The 22,664-nt window shown below is 38.3% G+C and overlaps 1 protein-coding gene across 13 annotated transcripts in view; it reads right to left on the minus strand.

Moving 5' to 3' along the window:
- Positions 1-22,664, minus strand: part of LOC135714435 (sodium-dependent neutral amino acid transporter B(0)AT3) — a 128,737-nt gene that overhangs the window by 62,212 nt on the left and 43,861 nt on the right. For all 13 annotated transcript variants that reach the window (XR_010518823.1, XR_010518824.1, XR_010518827.1 and 10 more), the window contains exon 3: positions 17,907-18,390. Coding sequence is in view for 3 of the 13 variants with exons in the window: in XM_065237810.1 (XP_065093882.1) it covers positions 17,907-18,192 (286 nt within the window). In the remaining 10 variants the exon portion in view is untranslated. The remainder of the gene's footprint in view (positions 1-17,906; positions 18,391-22,664) is intronic.

The raw sequence follows: 22,664 nt of genomic DNA on the forward strand, positions 1-22,664 counted from the left end.
TTTAAATCACATGATAATTCATCTACTTCCTCTATGCTCTGTTTACGAAAGTTGTGACTAGGAAAGTAAACAGAAAATTATGTAGCTGCGCGCGAAGGAAATTGTAAACAAACCGAAGCACACCTGACACCCAATGCAGGAAACAACTAGGTCCAACCATGATACAAACATACATTAGGAATATTGCCAAATATTCAAACTTTTCAATAAAATTTATGCAATAATAGTCTATGCTGGCATGAAGTTTACATCTTTTAGTTGCATTATACTGCACAAAAACTTTGACAATGTAAGTAAACATTCCTCTTGTGGCTGTTCTAAAGTGAACCATGTTGATAAGACAATTAGTTAAAAGTGCACACTTAATTCAGATCACCGAAGTCGGTAGGATTTTACCGGGTTTTTGAACAGCAGAACAAGTAGGTACAATTTTAAAATGACCGTTGCACGTGAGAAATCAAGAAAATGTATAAATTTTATTTTTCATGAATAAATGGGGCAAACTGAACAAATTCTGTACAAGCTCGGAATAAATTTTCTAAAAATTGGATTTTTCACTGATTTTTAAACTTTTACCGAAAAGTTCTGTAGTTCAAAATTTACTGAACGACGGAGGCCTGGATTAGTGTGTGAGCTATTTTTGAAAACATAATAAAACCAAAATTATGTTAATCATTAAAACAATTTTTATTCTTTATAGTTATGAGCTTTTAGAAAAAGTTTCTTAGACTTTTTTAGACTAAATTAGCGCCGGTAAAAATAGGTCCAACATGACTATTTTTGGATAGGTCCAACCAAAATTCATAACTCCAAAGGTTGTTACACATTAATTTGAATTTCTCCAGCGTTCCAACCAGGAGATGGTGACGCATTACCTCTGACTGCTTTCATGTTGGCTTGATAACATCGAACTCTCTCTGCAGCGGTCTTGTATCGTTTCGGAGAACCGTCAGCCTGACGATCCTTCGCATCCAACTGACTGTAAAACACATCTGGTACCTCTTTATATGCAATTAGATTAACATCGGAAGTCCATCTTCTTTTACATATTCTGCACAAAAATACTTTCTAAGCTCCGCCCCTGACAGGATTTCCCGCCGTTTTTTTATGATGGGGCGGGGCAGAAATAATTTTTTGTGCAGAGACATGACAGCAGCGCTGTATTATATCTCTTCAGGTTCAAGCAGAACGATGTGCAACCAAGGGGTTCTCGATTATGACAACTGGGTTTGGGGAAAACGTTTATATTTTATGAAAACAGTGAAACAATTATCATTTGTACATTTTTCAAAAGTATTTTTTGAAAATTGAAAATGCATTTATTTCAGCAGATTTGTAAAATAATATCCTATCGATTGGCGAATTTGGATTTAAATTTCATTTATAAATGACAAAGTTACAAGCGTTCAAAACCTAACACTCTTTCACCATACATATTTTTTGATTTGCACCCATAGTCGACAAAGACGTAGTTCAACGTCAAAATAATTATCCCCAAATTTAGATAATTTTTCTCGATGCTTCATATCATTAATATTCTGAAATTTCTGATTTCATTTATCATTGAGGAACTGCTGTTCCGACTGTGCATGTAAACGAATGTAAGCTAGGATAAAAGAACAAAGCGCACAAAGGGTAAACAAGTTAGGAAGCGCACAAAGTCTTCACTGTTAAATTTTCTATTTCTCTCCGGTTAAATACTGTTGCTCTCTGACGACTTGCAGTGCTCAGTGTGTCTACACTGTGGCATTATGTACAACATGAAACCGTGTGGTAAAGCTCGCTCAACACCGCTTTTTTCCATGTGCTTTTCGCTTAGTGAGGGTTCGCGAACCCCCTGTTGAGAATCGATGTCCTAGGTTACACTACTGATCTATACATTTGTTGGGCAAATTAACTCGCACATCAAAATAATATGCGATCATATTTTCTGTAATGTAAATTATCTGCTGTAGCTTCTGCTTCTCAGTAAAGTATAAACTAATTCAGGTCTCCACTGTTCGGTAATTTTTGAACTATCAAACGGTAAAAGTTTAAAAGTCGGTGATCAATTTAAAAAATTAGAAAATTTATTTCGAACTTGTACAGACTTTGTTCAGTGATCCCATTTAATGGTAATGAACCGGTCATTCGAAATTTTACCGACTTTTTCAGCTGTTCAAAAACCCGGTAAAATTTGACCAACTTCGGTGCTCTGAATTCAGTGTGTAATTTCAAACCCTCAATACCTACGTGAGGGACATTGACATTTTGAACAACTATGTCAAGTGTCCCTTACTTGTAAAAGAGTTGAAATTCCACTTAATAGGAATTTAGCTTATGAGCAATTACTCCCACAGCTCTTTCTTTTACATCTGAAAAGTCATGCTGTAGTCCGTTAGGTAATCCAACTGTCAAGATACAAATCAGAGCAATATCAAAAATTCCATTATTCAACAGGATGCTTTCGCTTATCCTGAACATATTTTCCACTGCTCGCAACTTGTGATGGACACCAGCGCATATTGGGGAAGTTTTCCCATCAAATTACTGTAACGAGCACTTTTGCAAATGGAACGATGAATTAGAGATGAAATTCAAACAGCGAAATGTTTCGCATCCCAGCTGCTAGAGTGTGAACTAGAGCATCCCTACCTACTTCTCGATTATACTAATGCCATTAGGAGCGATTGTACGCGCTTACCTCCGCCGCCACCGTCATAATCCATTTTCTCAGTCCGAAGAAGGTAAGTATGGCACGTGAATTGGAAAATGTGCTGAATATGAATACCGTCGAGCGTCGGTTACGAACTTGGGACTGTATACAAAATAAAAGGCAAATATAAAGCTATAAATGCCAATGCACAGCCGAATAGGTAAACATCTGGGTTGGTTTGTCTACGTGAACCGTTCCGATATCGAAGCGGATCTCTACTATAGGAAAATATTTATGTACGCTTAAACCAATACAGAACCGTTAGCCGCGATATTTTTAATGGTTTTTCGGGCAAATAATGCTGCACAAATCAGATTTTGTAGGTATTCATAGATACAGACGATAGTGTCGATACCGATACAAAGCAACCGAGTGAGCGCCGCGGTTCCTATTTATAAGTCCACCAACACCAATACATTGTGACCGTAAAGTAGATCCGGTGGAGCAGAATTGGTATAATTAGAGTGAGTCATAGCGACCACCACCCAAGCAGGAAGAGGGAGGCAGATCGGTCTATTTGCTCGGTAAACGAGGTAAACGATGAACCTTGACCTAGAGCAAAGTTTGACTTTCCATTGAAGGCGATCGCAAAGAAAAGCAAAGTGAATCTAGATTTTTCAGAACTTTCTTCCATGATCTTGTTCGCAATCAGATTAGAGCTCTTGTTTTCCTCGTTTTAGCCTGGTACCTTGGTGGAAGCTTCCGCTACCCTAGCGCTGCAGGCGACGTCAACAGTAATTAGTGTCGATTATTTTCAATTAGTGTGGGGAATTTTGTCCATCTATAGTGAACGGTAAATCTTCGACCTTGTTGTGATTTCCCTTATGTCAGATGATAGGACGTTAGGATGAAGGAGACGTGCTTGGTAAGGTGAAATAAATTGGATTTTCTTGCGTTCTTAGCAGTGATGACGCACGCTGGAACTTGGAATTTATTTATTAACCTTGGGAAGCTCTTAATCAGCATATGTTGAATAGCTAAAACAACAATAAGTTAGAATAAGTTTTCCGGTGGATGTCAGATGAAACTTCTAAGAAAAATAAGTAAACACATCCGGAAGTTTCTTCTAGGAACATAGGAAGACATTTTTGAATAAAATTGGATGAAACTTCGAAAGTCTAAAGAATCTTTCGTGCGAAGTCAGAAGAAGCTTCCGGAAAAATCAGATGAACCTGTTCAGAGAAGTCAGAGGAAACTTCCGGGGCAAGGCGACAGAAATTTCCAGACTACTTTGGAAGAGGCTTCCAAAGGACTTCTGGAGAGTCAGAAGAAAGTTCCACGAGAGTTTAGAAGAGTCCCCCCGAAGACATAAGGATACCTCCTTATGTACATTCAATTTCCAGATGAAGCCAGTAGGTCCGATCCCAGTCGGCGCCACCGAGATATAAACAAACCGTACGGCAATCAATCTCTCCTATCTACTACCCATTCATTCATAATAACATCGTCATTAGCTACCGCCACCCACGCTAAATGGCACTTTCGTGACCAGAGACCATTCATTCACATCCCAAACAGCTTTCATTCATAAAATGGCACATACACAAGCACACTGGTGTTCGAGTGACACCAATTTTTCAAAATTGGTCAGCCCCGCTTAACCTCACTATATCGCATTATCATCTACTCATTCATTCATAGTCGATCTCAATCTGACATTTCCACTTGAGCAGTGCGGATTGCGTGAGCATTCACATACTGGAGGGCGACCGATTTTGAATCACTCTAGCTAGGTATACTATTTTGTTTGGAATCAGCAGAGACCAATAATTTTCCTTCACGTGCTAGTCTAGTTAATTGGCTGCCAGGTACTACGGTGCGAGAGCTAATCGGTATTAATCAGTCCGGAGTTCCTACAAACAGCGGTATGCTCACTCAGTGGTGCCAAAGGAATGCACGTGCAAGATCAGCGTCAATTATCGGTTAATTGATAGGACAGCAAAATAGCTCGGCAGCCAATTTGCAGCGTTGACACATAAATCTGTGTGAACGGGCGTCGTTGGCTCTATTACTATACATACTGATTGTCTGTCTGATTGATTGATAAACAGCTGAAATTAAAGCTCTGCGCTCGCTACTGTCTCTCTTATTTCAAGATCAAGTTGAGCGCCGCGCCATACTGCTGCTGCTGCTGCTGCTGGGTTCGAGGAACGACAGTTGTCGGATAGACGCCGTCACCCAACCACTACCGCCACCACCACAACCACCGCCGTCAAAGAATGCAAATGTTTGTATTTTTCCGGTTGAGTGAGTGAGCTGCTAAAAATATACCTAAATCGGAAAAGTTTACCCACTGCACTATGGGCAAAAAATGGGTCCAAAATGATCAAAACTTCAATATCTCAAAAGGACGCTGGACTCCTGTCATGAACAATGACTTTTCCGGAGGGAAATGGTCTGAGGAATCGATTGCACCTTTTTTAGTACGCCCAATGCCTTATCAATATGTGTGTTGGGCCAATTAACCCTATTTCCCTATATTTTGGAGACCATATTGTTTCACAGTGTAGATTACATAGAGGAATAGGTGCTAAAGTCGATACACGGTTCTATATGATTGTTTAAATTATTTAACATAGCGAACGGTGACAATTAGCGAAACCTAATCACATCTTCTATGAATGTGAAATTTTCGAAGAATCCGAATGCAGACAAAAATTATGGACAGCCTTGATAAGAAGAAATGTTCCCCCAGATACATTAACAATATTGAAAAGAAGAAACATTTTCCTAATGAAGTGCTTATGTGAGTTCATAATTTCAAATCAAACGCTTGGCTTGGCTAGACAGGTGAAAAACAAAAGCCAGATTTAGTTAGTAGGGTTAACTATCCCATTTCCGACCTATTAAGCACAACTCGCATTTAGTCTTTCTTAATCTAGCGCAGTTTAGCACCAAACGGAATGTTATTATTACTGATGACTTCCAAATTTATTTGAATTTAGATTTGATAAAGAGAAACCAATCGTTGAGATATTGTCAAAAGTCTAACACTGCTTCTTGACGCCAAACTCGGCCTACGGATTCTTAACTCGGCCTAACGCATTGAAACGCAATTGAAACGCCAATGAATTCAATTCGGCCTATCGGATGAAGTTGAAAATTGATTCGGTCGGAGCACTTCTTTTGTTTTTGGGAATTATGGGTGCAAACCTTCATATCACGCGTTCTCATTGACTTCGTGCGGTAGCTTATTAGCTAAAGTATCGTACCACACGCATAATTTACCTGTTAAATCTGAAATCATGGATTTATCTGTTGTTTTCTGCTCGATAGGCCCAAAATGGGCGATTAGACCGAAATAGTTCTCAACCGTATCGATAAGAAAAGAGAAATAAAAAAGCAAAATTTTACCCTTCTTAACAAACCATCCTGTAGGAAGCTTAATAAGTATTGCGAATTGCGTTATCCGATTTGTTGTATCGTATCGTTGGAAGGAGATTCTTAAATTCCCGTGGATTTCGCGTAAGTGCCTCTGCTTACGGGTCCATCCCTCCGTTTTTGGCTCTTCATACAGCGATATTGTGAATTCAGATCGGTAGCTCAAATTGATTTTGCTATTAAGTGGAGCTTCCTTTTCCCTCTCCCGATCCAAACAATTGTCATCCACTAACCTCGAGAAGACTGCGAGTAATCGGTCAAATCCTTTAATTTTAGATTTAAGACATTTATAATGTAACTTGGCTCTGTAAAGTTTATTCGATTGAGCCTGTACAAATAAAGTAATCAACAAAAAAAATAAGTGGAGCTGCATACAAGACAAGATCTTCGAAGGGATGGTGGCTACCTTACAAACATACATACGTCAATAAGAAAAAAAGCAAAACCATTCTAGGAATTCTATGGTATTTTGGGGTAAAATTTGCTACAATTTGATTTTTTTTCTTATTTTAAGGAGCTCATATAGGGGAAATGGCTCTAATGTTGGCTTATGGAACTAAGATTGGGCCCATCGCTAAAAATCTGCTATTTGTCCATTTTATCTAGATGAACGCGTCATTTTAGTCAATTGCTGAATTTATGTTTGGCCCAAATTATGGGCATTTACATCCATTTCCCTATTAGAAAAATTTGGAGTAGAGCTCAAATGGCAACACATGTTTTATGAAAAATAAAGCTTGCAAAAAACATTTTCTTCCTAAAACTGGTTAAAATAGGGAGAAATGGCTCAAAATATGTTTCTAAGGCTCTGCAGCGTTTGAAGCGCAATCGACTCCCTAGAAATTTTCCCTTCGGAAAAGTCAATGCTCATAGTCGGAATTTGAGCGTCCGTTTAAGATATTGAATTTTGAGCAATTTTGACCCCATTTTCACCCATAGTGCACTGCATGAATAGAGACTGCACATACGAGTGAATTTGATTGCATAGAAACGCGCCGCGGGAAAAGCTTGATGCTAATAAAATTGCGCATCACAGAACAGAAGTTACAAATGCACATGGATGGTTGCATGCAGACGAATGAATTTATGGCAAGCGATGTGGATCTGGGGCACTCTGGCATTATAATTTACCTATATGTGATGTACTAGGTATGGATATGTGTGACACACGAGCAAAACGATCACAAACCGAGCGATGTTCGCTTCCGTCAGCTGTTGAAACACCAATGTCAGATGTTTTATCGATCAAATTGCAACATTGTCGGATGGTGGACTTTGTCGCGGTCATCGTTGGTGAGACATTTTTATTTTCTTATATTATGTGCAGATTTCGATGATTATTTCGAACCATTATGACTCGAGTGGAATTCGATCATGTTTCAGAATAACAAGCTGAACTTTTCCTTTGGTTAAAATTTCAAGTACAGGAATCCGCCAAAGAGCATAGTAGGTGATGCCATTCACCCAGCGTTTTTTCTCAGCTCTCCTTCATCCAATCGAGCAGATTTTCTGTAAATATGCTGCAATTCCATAGAAAAAGTTAGAGTGAATCGTAGAATTTGGTAACAATTGATAATAGTGTTCCCTTATTGAAAAATATTAGACCCTTCTTTTTATTTTGCTATTAGGGGGTCCCTTGCGTGTTAGAGTGGTCCGAAAAATCAACAACTTTCACAATTGTTAATCTTTAAAAAATCTTAACGTTTGAACCACTGGTCCGATTTTTTTTGGATCAAATGGTCAAATGTTTATAAAATATAGTTTTGAGGAAAAATATGAATATGGACTTTAATCGGGGTTGTATATTTGAAAACATTGATTATAATCGATTTTCACGTTTTTTTTATTAGGTCGGGATCATAGGCACTATTGCATGGCATATTTTTTCTTGAAAATTTGTACTTTTTTTACACGACATATTAAACATTCAGCGTTGTATGTTTTTCGTTCTGACTTCTGAGAAAAATTAAAAATTTCCAACATGTTGGATAAAAGGGTTGGGTATACAGCAAGGTTCGCGACTAACGAAGCAACAATACAAACATTTGGAATTTATTATAAGATGTCTTATTATATCTCACGATACAGTTGCAGTTCATCTCCGAAATGATAAATTTTATAAAACAATCGATAGATTTGTCTAAAATTCGCGATAAAAAAACTTTACTAGTCTGTGTAGATTTCAGTCAAAGCTGGATTAAAAGCAGAATGGCATTTTTTTGCAAACTCTCATGGAAAAGGTCCGTACTACGTGGGATTTAACTTAATTGGTTACAACATTGAATATATCGAGATCCTGACCAGATAGAAAGTTACTGGAGAGTAGTTCAGAATTTTCTCACTACGTAGCGCTAGAATACATGTGAAATTATCGCATGTGATATATCTCGAGATCATGACCAGATAGAAAGTTACTGTCGTCGACAAAGTTGTTCTAGAGATCAAAGCATATTTCTTGGATTCCAATAGTTCAAAATATAAATAGTTTACACGTGAAATTCTCATCTAAAATACCTCGAGATCCTGAGCAGATAGAAAGTTACTGTCTTCGGCAAACTTGTTCAGAGAGTCAAAAATTTTTGGCTGGTGGACAGTAGTTCAGAATTTTCTCACTACGCGGCGCTAGTACACATGTGAAATTCTCATATAAAATATCTCGAGATCCTGACCAGATAGAAAGTTACTGTCTTAGGCAAAGCTGTTCAGGAGATCATAGCCTTTTTACTGATGAACAGTAGTTCAGAATTTTCTCACTAGGTAGTACTCGTATACATGTTAAGTTCTTGCATGTGATACATCACTAGATCCTGACCACATAGACAGTAAATGTCTTTGGTAAAGTTGTTCAGGAAGTCAAGATCTTTTCGTTGGTGGACAGTTGTTCAGAATTTTCTCACTACTCGGTGCTAGTATACACATGCAATTCTCGCATATACAATAGCTCGAAATCCTGAGCAGATAGAAAGTTACTGTTTTCGGCAAACTTGTTCAGGGGGTCAAGACTTTTTGGCTGGTGGACAGTAGCCCAGAATTTTCTCACCACGTGGCGCTAGTAAACGTGTACAATTCTCGCGTATGCTATAGCTCGAGATTGTGAACAGGTAGAAATTTACTGTCCTTAAAAAAGTTGTTCATGAGGTCAATGCCTATTGCTTGGTGCACAATAGTTCAGTATTTTCACACTACGTGGCGTTAGTATACATGCGAAATTCTCGCATATAAAATATCACGACATCCTGACCAAATAGAATGTTACTGTCTTCGGAAAAGTTGTTCAGGGAGCCAAGGCCTTTTGGCTGGTGGACAGTAGTTCAGAATTTTCTCACTGCGCTGCGCTAGTATACACGTGCAATCCTGATATATGCTACAGCTCGAGATCCCGAACAGCTAGAAAATTACTGTCTTCGGTAAAGTTCTTTAGGAAATCAAAGCTGTTTTACTGGTGAACAGTAAATAGTTCACTAACTTTCTATCTGGTCAGGATCTCGATATATTCCATGTTGCAATCAATGAAGTCAAATCCCACGTGGTCACAGTTTACGCAGTTTCCATTTACATTTTGCCCATTATCCACATTTTTTAGGTGTTTACGGTAATCAAAGTTTGGCTTGTTTCGATCAAAACAAGTTTTAGGGAATACTCGTTGGTTTCAGATCGATTGGTAACAAAATGGCAATGGAAAACTCATGTGTGTTGTACAAAGTACAACAGCGCGAGTAACGGAGGGTCGATCTTGTTTTCTGTGCTGAGCATCAATGCTACCAACGCGCCAGGAAGGCAGCTCCCACACACCTGGACCCTACCTATCGACCCATCAACTCATGAACCGGGGACCAACGGCTTTACTTCCCATCCGAAGGAAGGCGTGATCAGAGATGTTACGCCTCAGAACATCCCGGCGGCGCCGACTGGGATTGGACCCAAGCCTGCTGGGGTGAGAGGTTATAACGCTTACCACTACACCACCGGCGCCGTTGAGCTTATTTAGTTGTGGAGTAATCTCTTCTGAAAGATGATTTTTTTTTAAATCTAAAAAATCCAGGGTTGTAGCCGAGAGGGATCGAGGCACTCCAGAGCAAAATAAAAAAGGCGTTTGTTCCGAATGCCAAAAATAAGCGTTTTGGCAAATTTGGCTCAAATCGGTGACATCGACCACAGGTGGTGTACCCACTTGAGCTGGAATGACCCATGTATGAAAATAGGTTTAACACGTCATATTGTGTTTTGTATTAGATTGAAAATATATAAATAAATGCAATATGAAAAATCTTGTCTTTTTTCGGCAAACATACTTTTGAACATAAAAACCAATAAATGATCCATAAAATATTGGAAAACGATCCATAAAAAACATCCAAATGTTCCATAAAACTTCGGAGAAAATCCATAAAAAAGTGTGAATGATCCATAAAAAATATCAATATGATCCATATTTAATGTAAAATTTAGCAACACAATTGTAAAAATGTACCGCTAAATTTCTAAGGAATGAGCATTGAAATTGTACGAATTACCCATAAACATATTGCAATTGATCCATAATACATTCAGCAGTGAACCTTAAACTAAAGAAAGTGATCCATAGAAAATCATGTTTGCGCACTTAAAAATATAGCCATGTTCGTATTAATGAAAGCAACCTCCTCAGAGCAGTCTCGTTTTGGACAGTTTGAAGCTGAAATAGGTTTTATTAAACTAATATAAAATCAAAACCAATCTTAATGCTTTTAAGGTGGCAAAAGGAACCAAGAAGTCTGTCTCAAATAAACAACCTAGCAGAAATAATAGAGTGAGGAGTGATGCCGCAACCGAATCTGGAAAAGGAAGTACCAATGTGGTCAGCCTGGAAGAATCCCTAGACCAGTTGGAGGAAGAGAAATTCCTCCTTCCTCCATGAAAAGCGATAGGAGGCTGAGCGGGAGATTTTCAAACCGAGAGTTATCTTCCGTCACTCTTTCAACAAAGATTTGGCTAGATTTAGCATTTAGGGATTCAATTATTATTTTAGTTAAGCACGCAAACGATGTAGAATGAGCTACTTACTAGTTACTTAGGGTAAATCATGTATATAGCGTTTAGGAACAAATTGTAGGTTACCAGATTTTAGGATCAAACTGTAGTATCTAGATTAAGCAAATATAGGGTTATTAAATTCAATATTTGCACGCATTCCACCTCCAACTAACCTACTTCAGTAGCTACATAGAGGTAACTTTAAGACCAGAAGGTCCCGAAGAAATGTGCTCAACTTTTTGGCTAAGCTCTGGTACTATCTTCGGTCCCAAGCTTATCGATGCACTCTTATAAAACACGAACCCCTCATTTTACCTGTCAAACTTTCATAGCGAATCAAAACAAACATTGTGTAGTACTAGAATTTTGACTAGCATGGGGTACGTTAATCGATTTGCTTGGGACCAATAGGCAAGTCAAGTAGTGAGCCAATTTAAAATCGTTAGTTTCGTATTGATTGTTGGTAGCTAGTTCACTACAAATAACTATAATTTAATTAAACGATAGGTATATTAACAAATTTAGGCAATTAAAATAATTTAGCTGTTAAACGTTTTTTAGATGGTTTGGAATTGTATCTTCTTTTGCTCTTTTTTTCTCGTTCATACTCCGACCTATCATTTCTGACAGCGACCGTTACCGTAGCTCTCTGAATCTCCCACAGGGTTGTCACTGGGTTTGGCGGTACAGGGTTATCCCGATATTCCGAACAGCGATGATCCATAAATTAGACGTATATTATTCACGTTTTGGACTCTGTATTATTAATTATGATCCATAAACCATGAAAAATTGCTCCATTACTGCTTAACTACTTAGATTTACTGTCCTGCCGTGTTTTTAGGTAGATGTGCGGAGCGATGGTCAAGCGTCTAGAATTAGCTTCCAAAAGAAGCTTCTATAATAATCTTCTTAAGAAAAAATGAAAAAAAAATGTTTATTTTATGGATCATACCTAGGGTAGGTGTTCCAGTTGTTGGTAGACGTGCTTATTTTGGTGTGTTCCAATTATAGTCTATATCTCGGTCTATATACATATGTTTTTTAATTTGATCAATAAACCTTGGAAAATTGCTACATTACTGCGTAGCTACTCAGATTTACTGTTCTGCCCGTGTTTTTTTTTGTCAGAAGAGCAGAACGATGGGCGAGCGTCTAGAATAAGCTTCTTAAAAAGCTTCTAAATGAAGCTTCCATAGGAAACGTCTTAAGAATATTATTATAGAATCTTCTTTTGGAAGCTAATTCTAGACGCTTGCCCATCGCTTCGCACATCTACCTTAAATACACGGGCAGGACAGTAAATCTAAGTAGATAAGCAGTGGAGCAATTTTTCAAGGTTTGTGGATCAAAATTTAAAAAAATAGTGTCCTAAACATGAATAATATACGTCTAATTTATGGATCATGCCTATTTTTTTAAGTGTGCAAACTTGATTTTTTATGGATCACTTTCTTTAGTTTAAGGTTCATTGCTGAATGTTTTATGGATGAATTGCAATATGTTTATGGGTAATTCGTACAATTCCAATGCTCATTATTTAGAAATTTAGTGGTACATTTTTACAATTGTGTTGCTAAATTTCACATAAAATATTGATAATATTGATATTTTTTATGGATCATCCACACTTTTTTAGGGATTTTCTCCGATGTTTTATGGATCATTTGGATGTTTTTAATGGAACGTTTTTCAATATTTTATGGATCGTTTTATCAATTCTAAAGGTGCAAACTTAGGGCTGCCTCTTTTTTCTCTCACATATTATCAGATTTTGCCTCAGTAGTAGACAAATGAATAAAGGAATAATATTTTTTGACAAGGTCTACAAATTGAGTCACAAATTGAGCTTCATTGGATTATGAGATGATTATGACCTTCACTAGTTTAGTTTTGTATGAAAAAAAAAAAAGCGTTAAAAACAATTTCAGATCAGGCATGAAAAAGTTTTTGTTGGAAAACCTGTTTTTGCTTAAAAGTGCTTAACTCGCGATGTATGTACGGTTGGTAGTAAATATTATTAACTATCTTGACACAAAATTTCTTCCAAATCACCAATGGCCATTCTTTTTTAAACGACTTTTAAAAAAATCTGTGTATATCTCAAATGGATTTTTTTTCAGAAAAACTTGGACAATTTCTTAAAAGTCACCCAAACAACACTTTTTTGTAGGATTTGTCATTTTTTCATCATATTTTTTTGAAAACAAATTAAAGAGTTGTGTCCTAGACGGGGTCTCATAGCCTAGTCAGTAAATGCAAGGTATTACCAAGCCGGAGGCGGCGGGTTTGATTCCCGGTCCGGTCTAGGGAATCTTTTGGGTTGGAAATTTTCTCGACTTCCTTGGGCATTGAGTTGATAATCTTGCTTGCTACACAATATACGAATTCATGCATTGGTATTGGCATCGAGAGCTCTCAATCAATAAATGAGGATGAGCATTTAGAACACTAAGTTGAGAGCACGCAATAAGCTAATATGCACTAAGCAGTAAGCTTGAAATGCGAATAAGAATGAGAAGTGTCCTAGACACGACCGCTTTATGACGTAGACCACGGAAAATTGATGTTTGTCATGCATTTTTGTCTATTATACTTATTATTATGAATGGGGCGGGGCAGAACGTATCTTTTGTGCAGAATATGGAAAAAAAAGGATGGACTTTGAATTTTTTTTTTAATTATTATAGTCACTTTAACACTCTTGGGTCATTCGTGACTTGTACGGGGGTGAGATTAGAACTCGTGACTTTGGCGTGAGAGGTATGGATGTTAACCACTAAGCCGGGGTCGCCCCCTGGACTGGACTTTGGATGTTAATCTAATTGCATATATAGAGGTACCAGATATGTTTTACAGTCAGTTGTTGGTAATTTACCAACATAATATCATCGCATGTATGTCTTCTCTTAAGCAATTGTTTTGAAAATTTTGGTTTTTGTTTTGCGGGTTGCTTTGGTTTTTAGACTCACGTGTAAATATTCGATGGAGAAAAACATATGTTCACATGTCGACGTACAAAGGAAATAGCATGTAAACAAATCGATTATTCGATACACCACATGCACTAGAAACTGTAGCAACGAAACGATCCTGAACGAATGCTGAAAACGGTGTGAACATTTTGTGGTGTAACAAAATTATTCTGCTGAAAAAGTGATCGGCAAATCCATGTCTTTTTTGAGGCTGTTCATAAATGTTTAAATGCTTGCTGCATGACCTAGTGCCACCCTGTGCGAAGTGGTGATGAACAGAGGCAGGAAAGCGCTGTTTTATATCTTTTCAGGTTCAAGCAGAATGATGTGATGTTAGTTTATGATGACTGGGTTTGGGGGAAAAGTTTAGTTCATGAAAATAAGGATAAAATTATCATTTGTGCATTTTTCAAAAGTTTTTTGATTAAAAATTGGAAAAGTATTCATTTCAGCAGATTTGTTAAGTAATATCCTATCGATTGGCGTATTTGGATTTTAATTTCATCTCTAAATGACAAAGTTATAAGCGTTAAACCTAACACTATTTCACCACACATATTTTTTGATCTGTACCCCAGTATAGTCGACAAAGCAGTAGTTCTACGTCAAAAACCGACAAAAAAAGCTTTGCCCTTCTCAAATGATAGTCTCCACACATCCAGAAAGTTTAATTGAAATCTGAGGGCGTGCTGTCGATTTGGCACAAAATGCGTCAACTATCAACAGTTATCTTGGATTGACATCCGGTCTTCTGCAAAGTTGTTCCCCATAGTCCAAAAATTCTCAATTTGTCACACCAATAAAATCGAATACCGACAGCACCACCTAGAACCAAACATGTGAAAGTGTCTCATTCCCCCATACATTTTGGTGATTTTTCTCATACAAACTTCAAGCCCTTGTGGGAACCACCTTATTTGAACCAAATGGCTTCAAATTTTGGTAGGGGTTGTTTCTGACCCTTCAAACTAACATTCCAAGGGGTAGTGTCGTGTGCTTGAAATCGGTGATGGAAGTGTCCACAGTCAATTATCGATAATCGAGTCCTATCTGTATTTATACAAATTTATGTATAAATTTAAATCTAGTTCAACACTATGAACCTCTAAGGGCACTTGAGTTGAACCAGAGGGTAAAGCGACTTGAAATATTACTTAAAATTATCATAATTAAATGTTTTTTTTATTAAAATTGAAATTTTTTGAGTGTTGGCAGAAAGAGTATTTTAACGGATTTCGAGTGGATCAATTATAGGTAGATTCATTCATTCAAGCATGCCGTAAAATAGCTATTCCTGGGTGCTAAAAGCTGGCTGAACTAGTGTTAATTTTTTAACAAAATAGAACTGACAGTAGTAGAACGAATCAGGCGATAAACTGAAAGAATATGAAAACCAGTCTCACTGAATGCAAACCCGAAAATAATTTTGTGAATATTCAGCACCATTCTATTGAGAAAAACAGACAAGTTATCGCTCGTTATACTTCGTAGGGCTCTGGTTGGTAAAGAAAGCACTCAATCAATAACTTTCTGAGTGCTTCCAAGAACACTAAGTCGAGAGCAAGCATAAGCTCGTGTAATCTAAAAAAAGAACATAGCCAGTTTTGAGCTAATATAGCAATAATAATATGCATGATAATTGAAGAAAGAAAAAAAACGACGAAATTAGATTGCATGTAGTTTCTTTATAAAAACGAAACAAATAACGAAAAGCACAAACTTTAATTTCTCTTTCGAAGTTGCTATAAGTGAAACATACGACGTCCATGAAGATTACACTAACGAACGGATAGAGCAATATAAGTCTTCGATGGTTTCTGTGGTAACAACCCCTGCACCGTACACATAAACATCACATCCCATAACACCGTTATTACGTTTTTCCTCAGATTCAAACACAGGTTGGAAAAGCGCAACCTTGCGCATTTCTAGCCAAGGTTGGCCCGCAAAGTGCTGGGTTTCATATTTTCTACAGAAACTCATACCTACTCCGGGAACACGCTATCTCTCGGTCTCTACATATAGACAGTCGGTCCGACCAATGCAGACGGACGGACCATAAAAACGACAGTAATAACTCACATCTGAATTATTTGCATATTGCACGAGTGCACGGAATGTAGAGTACCGACCGGTGTGCGCGACTACTTTTAATAACAATAGGAAATTTGTTACAGATGCCCCTGCCAGCAATAATATGCGCTGCTACCCGTCCATTGATCAATGTCAACGCGAACTGATAGTGCCACTTCAATCAACCGTGTGAGAGTACCTTCCGACGAAAGGCCGGGAATCAGTTTCAATCAATTCCAATTAGAGTCAATCGCAAATCTATTAGTTGTCCTATCGATTGGATTTTCTCGGTTATAGCCGGTTCGAATCTAGTCGGTACTGCGCGCCAGCTACACCCCGGTAGATTTCTATGGAGACGCATGGCTCCCGGTCGGCGCCAGGCTCAACTTTTTCAGAGCTGAACTTGACCAAGAACCTACATTAGAGCCTGGCCGCAGCTGCCAAGTTCGGAGAAATGCGGGTCCATTGTTCTTTTCCTGCTTATTGAGACATTTTTTGAGCGAAATTTCGATGTATGTGTGGACCGGTCTAGAACGACGACGGTTGTCGGACCAAGCTGATGAAAATTAGGTCAAGTTGTGCTCGTTGTTCGATTCGGGGGAACCACTTTTGAAGTATACATATGTGTAGAATAAGTGCATGCTTTAGAAGTGGAGCAAATATAAATATGTTTAGAGGGACGGCATATCTGTGCGATAATTGTAGACATTTTATGCTTGAATGAGTTTCCTGGCAGCAAGCACACGCCCAAATTTGACCATCGAGTATAAACATGCCATAAGATGTCATAATGAATGTGATCTTAAATTTTAAAAAGTGTCCGGATGTATGGACAAACTATCTGGAAATCGGTGAAATACGGTACCCTATCTATTTATTTATTAGTTTATCGGTTATTGGACCATTCTTTCCATACTTTCCTAAGCCAAAAAACTCATTTCCCCCTGTTCATCATCTTTTCGACAGCAAATGTCACTGCACTGTTCAGTCAAATGAGGTGACAGTAACGGGAACGAATTGTTACAAAACACTAGGCGTTACGCTTTGGTACAGTTTTCGCGGATCTCCCATTCCTCGGTTTCGACCGCAGAACGGCTCAACAACCTGTCAATTTGTCACAACTTTTTTTTTACTTTACCAGCTACATCGATCCCACCCAGCGCCGGTGCACGACAGGAACACCTAATTCGATTTTCGGCATACATTTATCTAAAAGCAATTTCCGCCATCTCCTTCCTTTCTCGACCCTCGCTTCCATCAAAGCGTCAATTTTCGCGCGTGTATCCAAATGCTACTTGGCTCGGTTACCTAGCCTGCCGACCATTAGCCCTAACCAGCCAGAAGCACTGTGGAAGCGGTGGAATCTGTTTGTGGCGAAATTCTGCCCGCTTGGGTGGAAAATTTCGATTTTCTACTGAATTTTCCCCGACCCCCATCCGGTCCAATTGGAGGGGTTTTTTCCCATTGAATATTCGATGGCACCGGGCCAACAAACACGATGTTTATGTATGTATGTGTATGGGTATATATTAAGTGAGTTTCAATTAATTCGACTTAAATAAATTTGCTTGCTTATTTGGAATTGTCCCCCATCGCTTACGGATGGCGGATGGCTTGAGAAAATGGGTTGTTTCCTTCTATCCGCGTGGCATGGTTCGATCGCGATGGGGAACGTTGCCAAGATTTTCCTTCAACTACATCCCATCCGGTGTCAAACCCATATTGGAAACTCGAAAAAAAAAAATGAATAGCAGTGAATAATGACTTACCTCCACCGTTCTGCTGGCACAGGTACGGAAACCGCCAGATGTTACCCAACCCGACGGAGTATCCGATAATACTGAGGAAAAATTGCATCTTGCCAGACCAGGCCGCCCGATCGGGATCGCCATCGGGGAGACCGGCTCCCTCCCGTGATCCGACCGAGTTTCGATCCGGTGGGGACAGCATGATGGTGACACCATGGGTGCCATCCCCGCGGGCTCGCGTATTGAGCGGTGCCATTTCGTGGCCGTTGTTTCGAGGACCACCAGGGCCGTCCACCTTAGTGGTCATAGCTTGTACTAGTGCTGCCGAATGGGGACCGCCGGCGGTGGTGCGGTATCCGGGTGCGATGCGCTGGACGTTGCTGCCGTTGGGATAGTGCTGTTGACAGTAGTATCGACGGTGCTGGTGGTGCTGGTTGGGGATCCGTTGCGTACCACGTGACTGCTGCGGTGGGGTAGCTTCTGTGCTCCAATGTCACGGTTTTGGCTGAAGGAGGAAAAAATGGAAGCGATTTTAGATTTGTTGTTGTTGTATTATGTGGTCTGGGTCATGTTCAAAAAATGTTCATAGTAGAGTTAGGTGAGGCAAAGGATGCCCACTAAGTTACTTAATCTAGTTTAACGTTAACGAATATGGGAACAGATTTTTATGCAAGCAATGGAGACACTAGGGTAGGTGTACCAGTTATAGCTATATGTTCATATTGTGGTGTGTCCCAAATATGGCCTATGGAATTACCATAGGCTATAATTGCAACACATCATAATAGGAACGTATAGCCATAACTGGCTAATCTACCCTATCATTTATTCACCTAAATGTGCCGTTTGACCTATCAAAACTGCATGATTTTTCATACACAAGCGTGTTGGTATCATGCCAAGGTCCGATGGATGGACCTGACCGTATTCGGATACCTCGGAACCGGTTTACGGAATTTCGGCAAAATTTCGAAATATCAGAATATATCAGGACTTTTCATATTTATAATAAAAAAAAAACTTAGATTAATTTGAAATCAAAAGGAACTTGTTTTATCAAAATTGGTCAAAATCTAGTAAATTTTTAATTTTGCGTTCTGAGTATGTATTAGGGTGATTCAAAATATCAATTTTGTTCCACTCTACTCAATCGATTTCAAAACAGGTCCTGATCATATTCTCAACATTTGAGCTCATTTGGTTGCAAACTCGTACTGCACTTGCCTTTTGAAGTTTATGTGCGGGAATTACTATGGGAAAGTCAACTTTTTATACTCATCGTCCTAGCCCTTTGCCATACTGGTAAACGGAAAGTTTGCTTTATGAACGCATGTAAAAATTTCCCAGCTACAAGTTTGCTGAAGATCTAATTTTAATGGAACGACAGGATAAATAGTTATTAATTAATTAATGATATTCTTCTGACATGCTCCTCGGCAGATATCATTGGTGTACTTGGGGTTGACAATTGGGCATACTATGCTATTGTGTAAGATGCCTTGAATGCAGTTGATTAGCCTCCCTAATATATTAGGGAAAAATTGTGATTCCAGGCCAAAAATGACCTCAATGCACTAGTTAATCATATTAGAAAATTATCGGCATCGAAATCAATTAATAACTATCCTGAAGATCAATCAAAAAGTGATCTTCAACATAGTTGTAGCTGATTCAATTTCACATAAGAATATCTAGAAAGCTGACCCATAATTATTATGAAAAAGGGTAGAACGATGAGAACGAAAAGATCACTTGAAATCTGCCAGAAAAAACCCAAAATCTTGCACGACCATTTCCGATTTGAATCAAACTTTCAACATTTCTTCGGTTTGGAAGATAATGTTTTTTTCTCCACAGAACTAGAGACCATTTCTACGCTTGATCCCGTTTGGGATACATTATTGACTGCTTTCGAACGTAATTTCATTTGAATAGCTGGACCTAAACAATCGTCACGTCGGTCATAGCTTGTTATGATAGCCTGAACAATGCGTAAAGAGCAAAGCGAAACATTGAACGTCACGTGAAACTGGAACTTAATGAAGGCCCAAGTGCTGTAGCTTTTAGTTTTTGGATTTGAAAGATTATCGGTTGCAGTAGCTTGCTTACTGAGCTGAAAAACGCGGTCCCAGGTCATTTCATGTTAAAGAGATTTATGGTCAAATCGCTTGTTTATAGTGTATTTTACGAAATTTGTCGTCGTCGACGGTGTCAAGTTTAAATGATTACAACTCGAGCTACGGTATGATGCGACATGAGGGGCTCGGTGACCTTAGAGCGACCGTTTTTGCTTACTGAACAAAACATCATTAGTCTTAGGCCCATCCACATTCAAGATTTGTCAATCGTTTTATTTGTTAATATGACTACATGGTAAAACAGCAACTTGATGAAGAATGAAATTGGGTTGTTAGCGGAATGCTTAAATAAAACAGCAAACAAAGGTTATCTTTAATTTAATTCCACTTAATTTAATTTTGGTATCCATGAGAAATACTTACTATGATGTGCAGTCTTCATCAATGTCATTTCCACTAAAGACTTATCCAAAACCTAACCCCCTTAAGTACTCATCCCCTAGGAAAAAAATGTCAAGATCACATCGATAAAAATTAAACTACAACGTGTAGAATCGGAGCCTACCTAACTAATAATAACCAAATATTTAAGTAAAGTAAAGGAGAAACATGAATGCTCAAACTTTTCGATCTGAATGATTTTTGTTATTACCCTTCGCTGAAATGTGAATGTTAGGGGAAGTGGAGTGAAATCAACAATTTATTGAAGATTTTACGAGCGTATTATTTCAAATATCAATCAATTCAACGTAGAGGTCTTTCAACCATTGTATATTTTAGCTTTTAATAACTTTACATTCATATAATTTAAATAATTTCAATAGTTCATTTTACTTCCTGTTTCCCTACTAGGAATAATTAGTTTTAAAATGCTTTTTGCTGGAAAAACAAATTTTACCACGGACCTATGTTTTCTTTGCTATTGTTATAAGAAAAATTGCTTAATTTTTTTTGACTATATGTTTTTAGTATTACTTCTACGTGAAGTCAACGATTTACATAGTTGAAGATGCTAATTTCAAATAACATACTGTAGTGGTAATTTTTATACGATAGATGGAGTAGATGAAAGCATAGAGTTGATAGTTCCGTTAGAGTACGGCAGTGTGAAGATTGTATATAGATATTAGACAAGCGAGCTAGGACAACTTTTAAGGAAGGTACAAATCGGTTTTTTTCATCTCTCTTTACCAAACTCAATCTACCAAAACCGATTTGTACCTTACAACCCATCATGTGACACATAATCAAATGAGATGGGAATTCAAAACCAGCTCCATGGTAGCCATTTAGTGTGCTCAGGATCACACTGGCCACATCTAGACATATTCCGGGCAGGTGGCCAGTTTCTGCCTAGAGTCAAAATTCAACATGCGATACCTTAAATCACATGAGATTTCATCTACGAGCACTGTCGTCGGAATTTCTATTAGTATGAAGGGTCACATCTCAACATAGATGGATTAATTCAGGATAATAAAAAATTACTTTGAAATCTAACCAAAAAGTGGTCTTGAGCAAAGTTGTAGCTGATAAATTTTTACATAAGAACAAATAGCAAGCTTTCCATAATTTATAATGGTGAAGTTCTAGGACGTTGAGAACATAAAGTTCACCTTTCCCATAGTAATTCCCATATAAACTTTAAAGGGTCAGGAAATGAGCTATTAATTGATTTCGAAGCCGGAAACTTTCTGACATGATTAATATACTGCTTTCAGGGCAAAACTGCATCTTACACTTATGATTGGTTGCTGCAATCTAGCGGAACGAAATCAATAACTCCAAAACTAGTCATATAAGTGATTGTGTATCTGGACAATGTTTTTTCGTCTATGATTTCTATATGTGGGTACACTTTGTGAAAAACGAAAATGGAACATGTAACAAAATTATGAAAGATTTTGAATGTTAATAACTCAGCTGCCCCTGGACCAATTTCAATAATGTTATCACCAATCGATCAGAAATATTTCTTCGCATCTGTTTAAGTAAGTTTAAGATTTTATCGTTTTTCAAAATGCTACTATTGAAAATTGCACGAATATGCAACTGTTGCTATGATAATTACAATTATCACCGATTGCCTGTGAAAAACGATTTCCCTAACAAAGATTTCAAAGTTGACTTCCATCTGGTTTCACCAAACGACGTTTATTCAATCACCACGTGGTGAGTGGTGGTGTTGTTCTCCAGTACACAACGAAAGGCTCCCCGCAAGCAGTTAGCTATCAAGGCTGGCCTCAACCGCTGATCGGATTCAGTTCCAATAATCGTGTGTGCTGGTGTCCGATCGTCGGCATCAGCAGCAGCAGCAGTGCTTTCGGCGCGTGGCGCTGAACATTGTTCTCCAGTACACAACGAAAGGCTGCCTGCAAGCAGCGAGCTGCAGCCCACATGGGCCACAAGAGCATCCATAGAAGGAGGAAGAAGCCGCACCGCTATTGATCGGAATCAGTAGTTCTTCGTGAGTCGCTGTGGGCCATCTATGTAAAGCGTGTCATACTAAAGTGTATAGACAGAGAGAACCCCGCTCAAATTCCTATTCCTGCTGCAGTTAACAAATTAGATTTATTATATAATTCCATATAGTCCTACGTCACCATTGCGTACAACCCCATAGGGCTGTCCCTTGTAGTTTTTTAATAATTAAATTGGGAGAGTTGGTGTCATTGACAAAGTTCATTATTAGTCAAACATA

This window comes from Ochlerotatus camptorhynchus, unplaced genomic scaffold, assembly GCF_037179485.1.
Source record: "Ochlerotatus camptorhynchus isolate MF236.1 unplaced genomic scaffold, CSIRO-AGI_Acam_v1.1 ptg000646l, whole genome shotgun sequence".
Classification (NCBI taxonomy): domain Eukaryota; kingdom Metazoa; phylum Arthropoda; class Insecta; order Diptera; family Culicidae; genus Ochlerotatus; species Ochlerotatus camptorhynchus.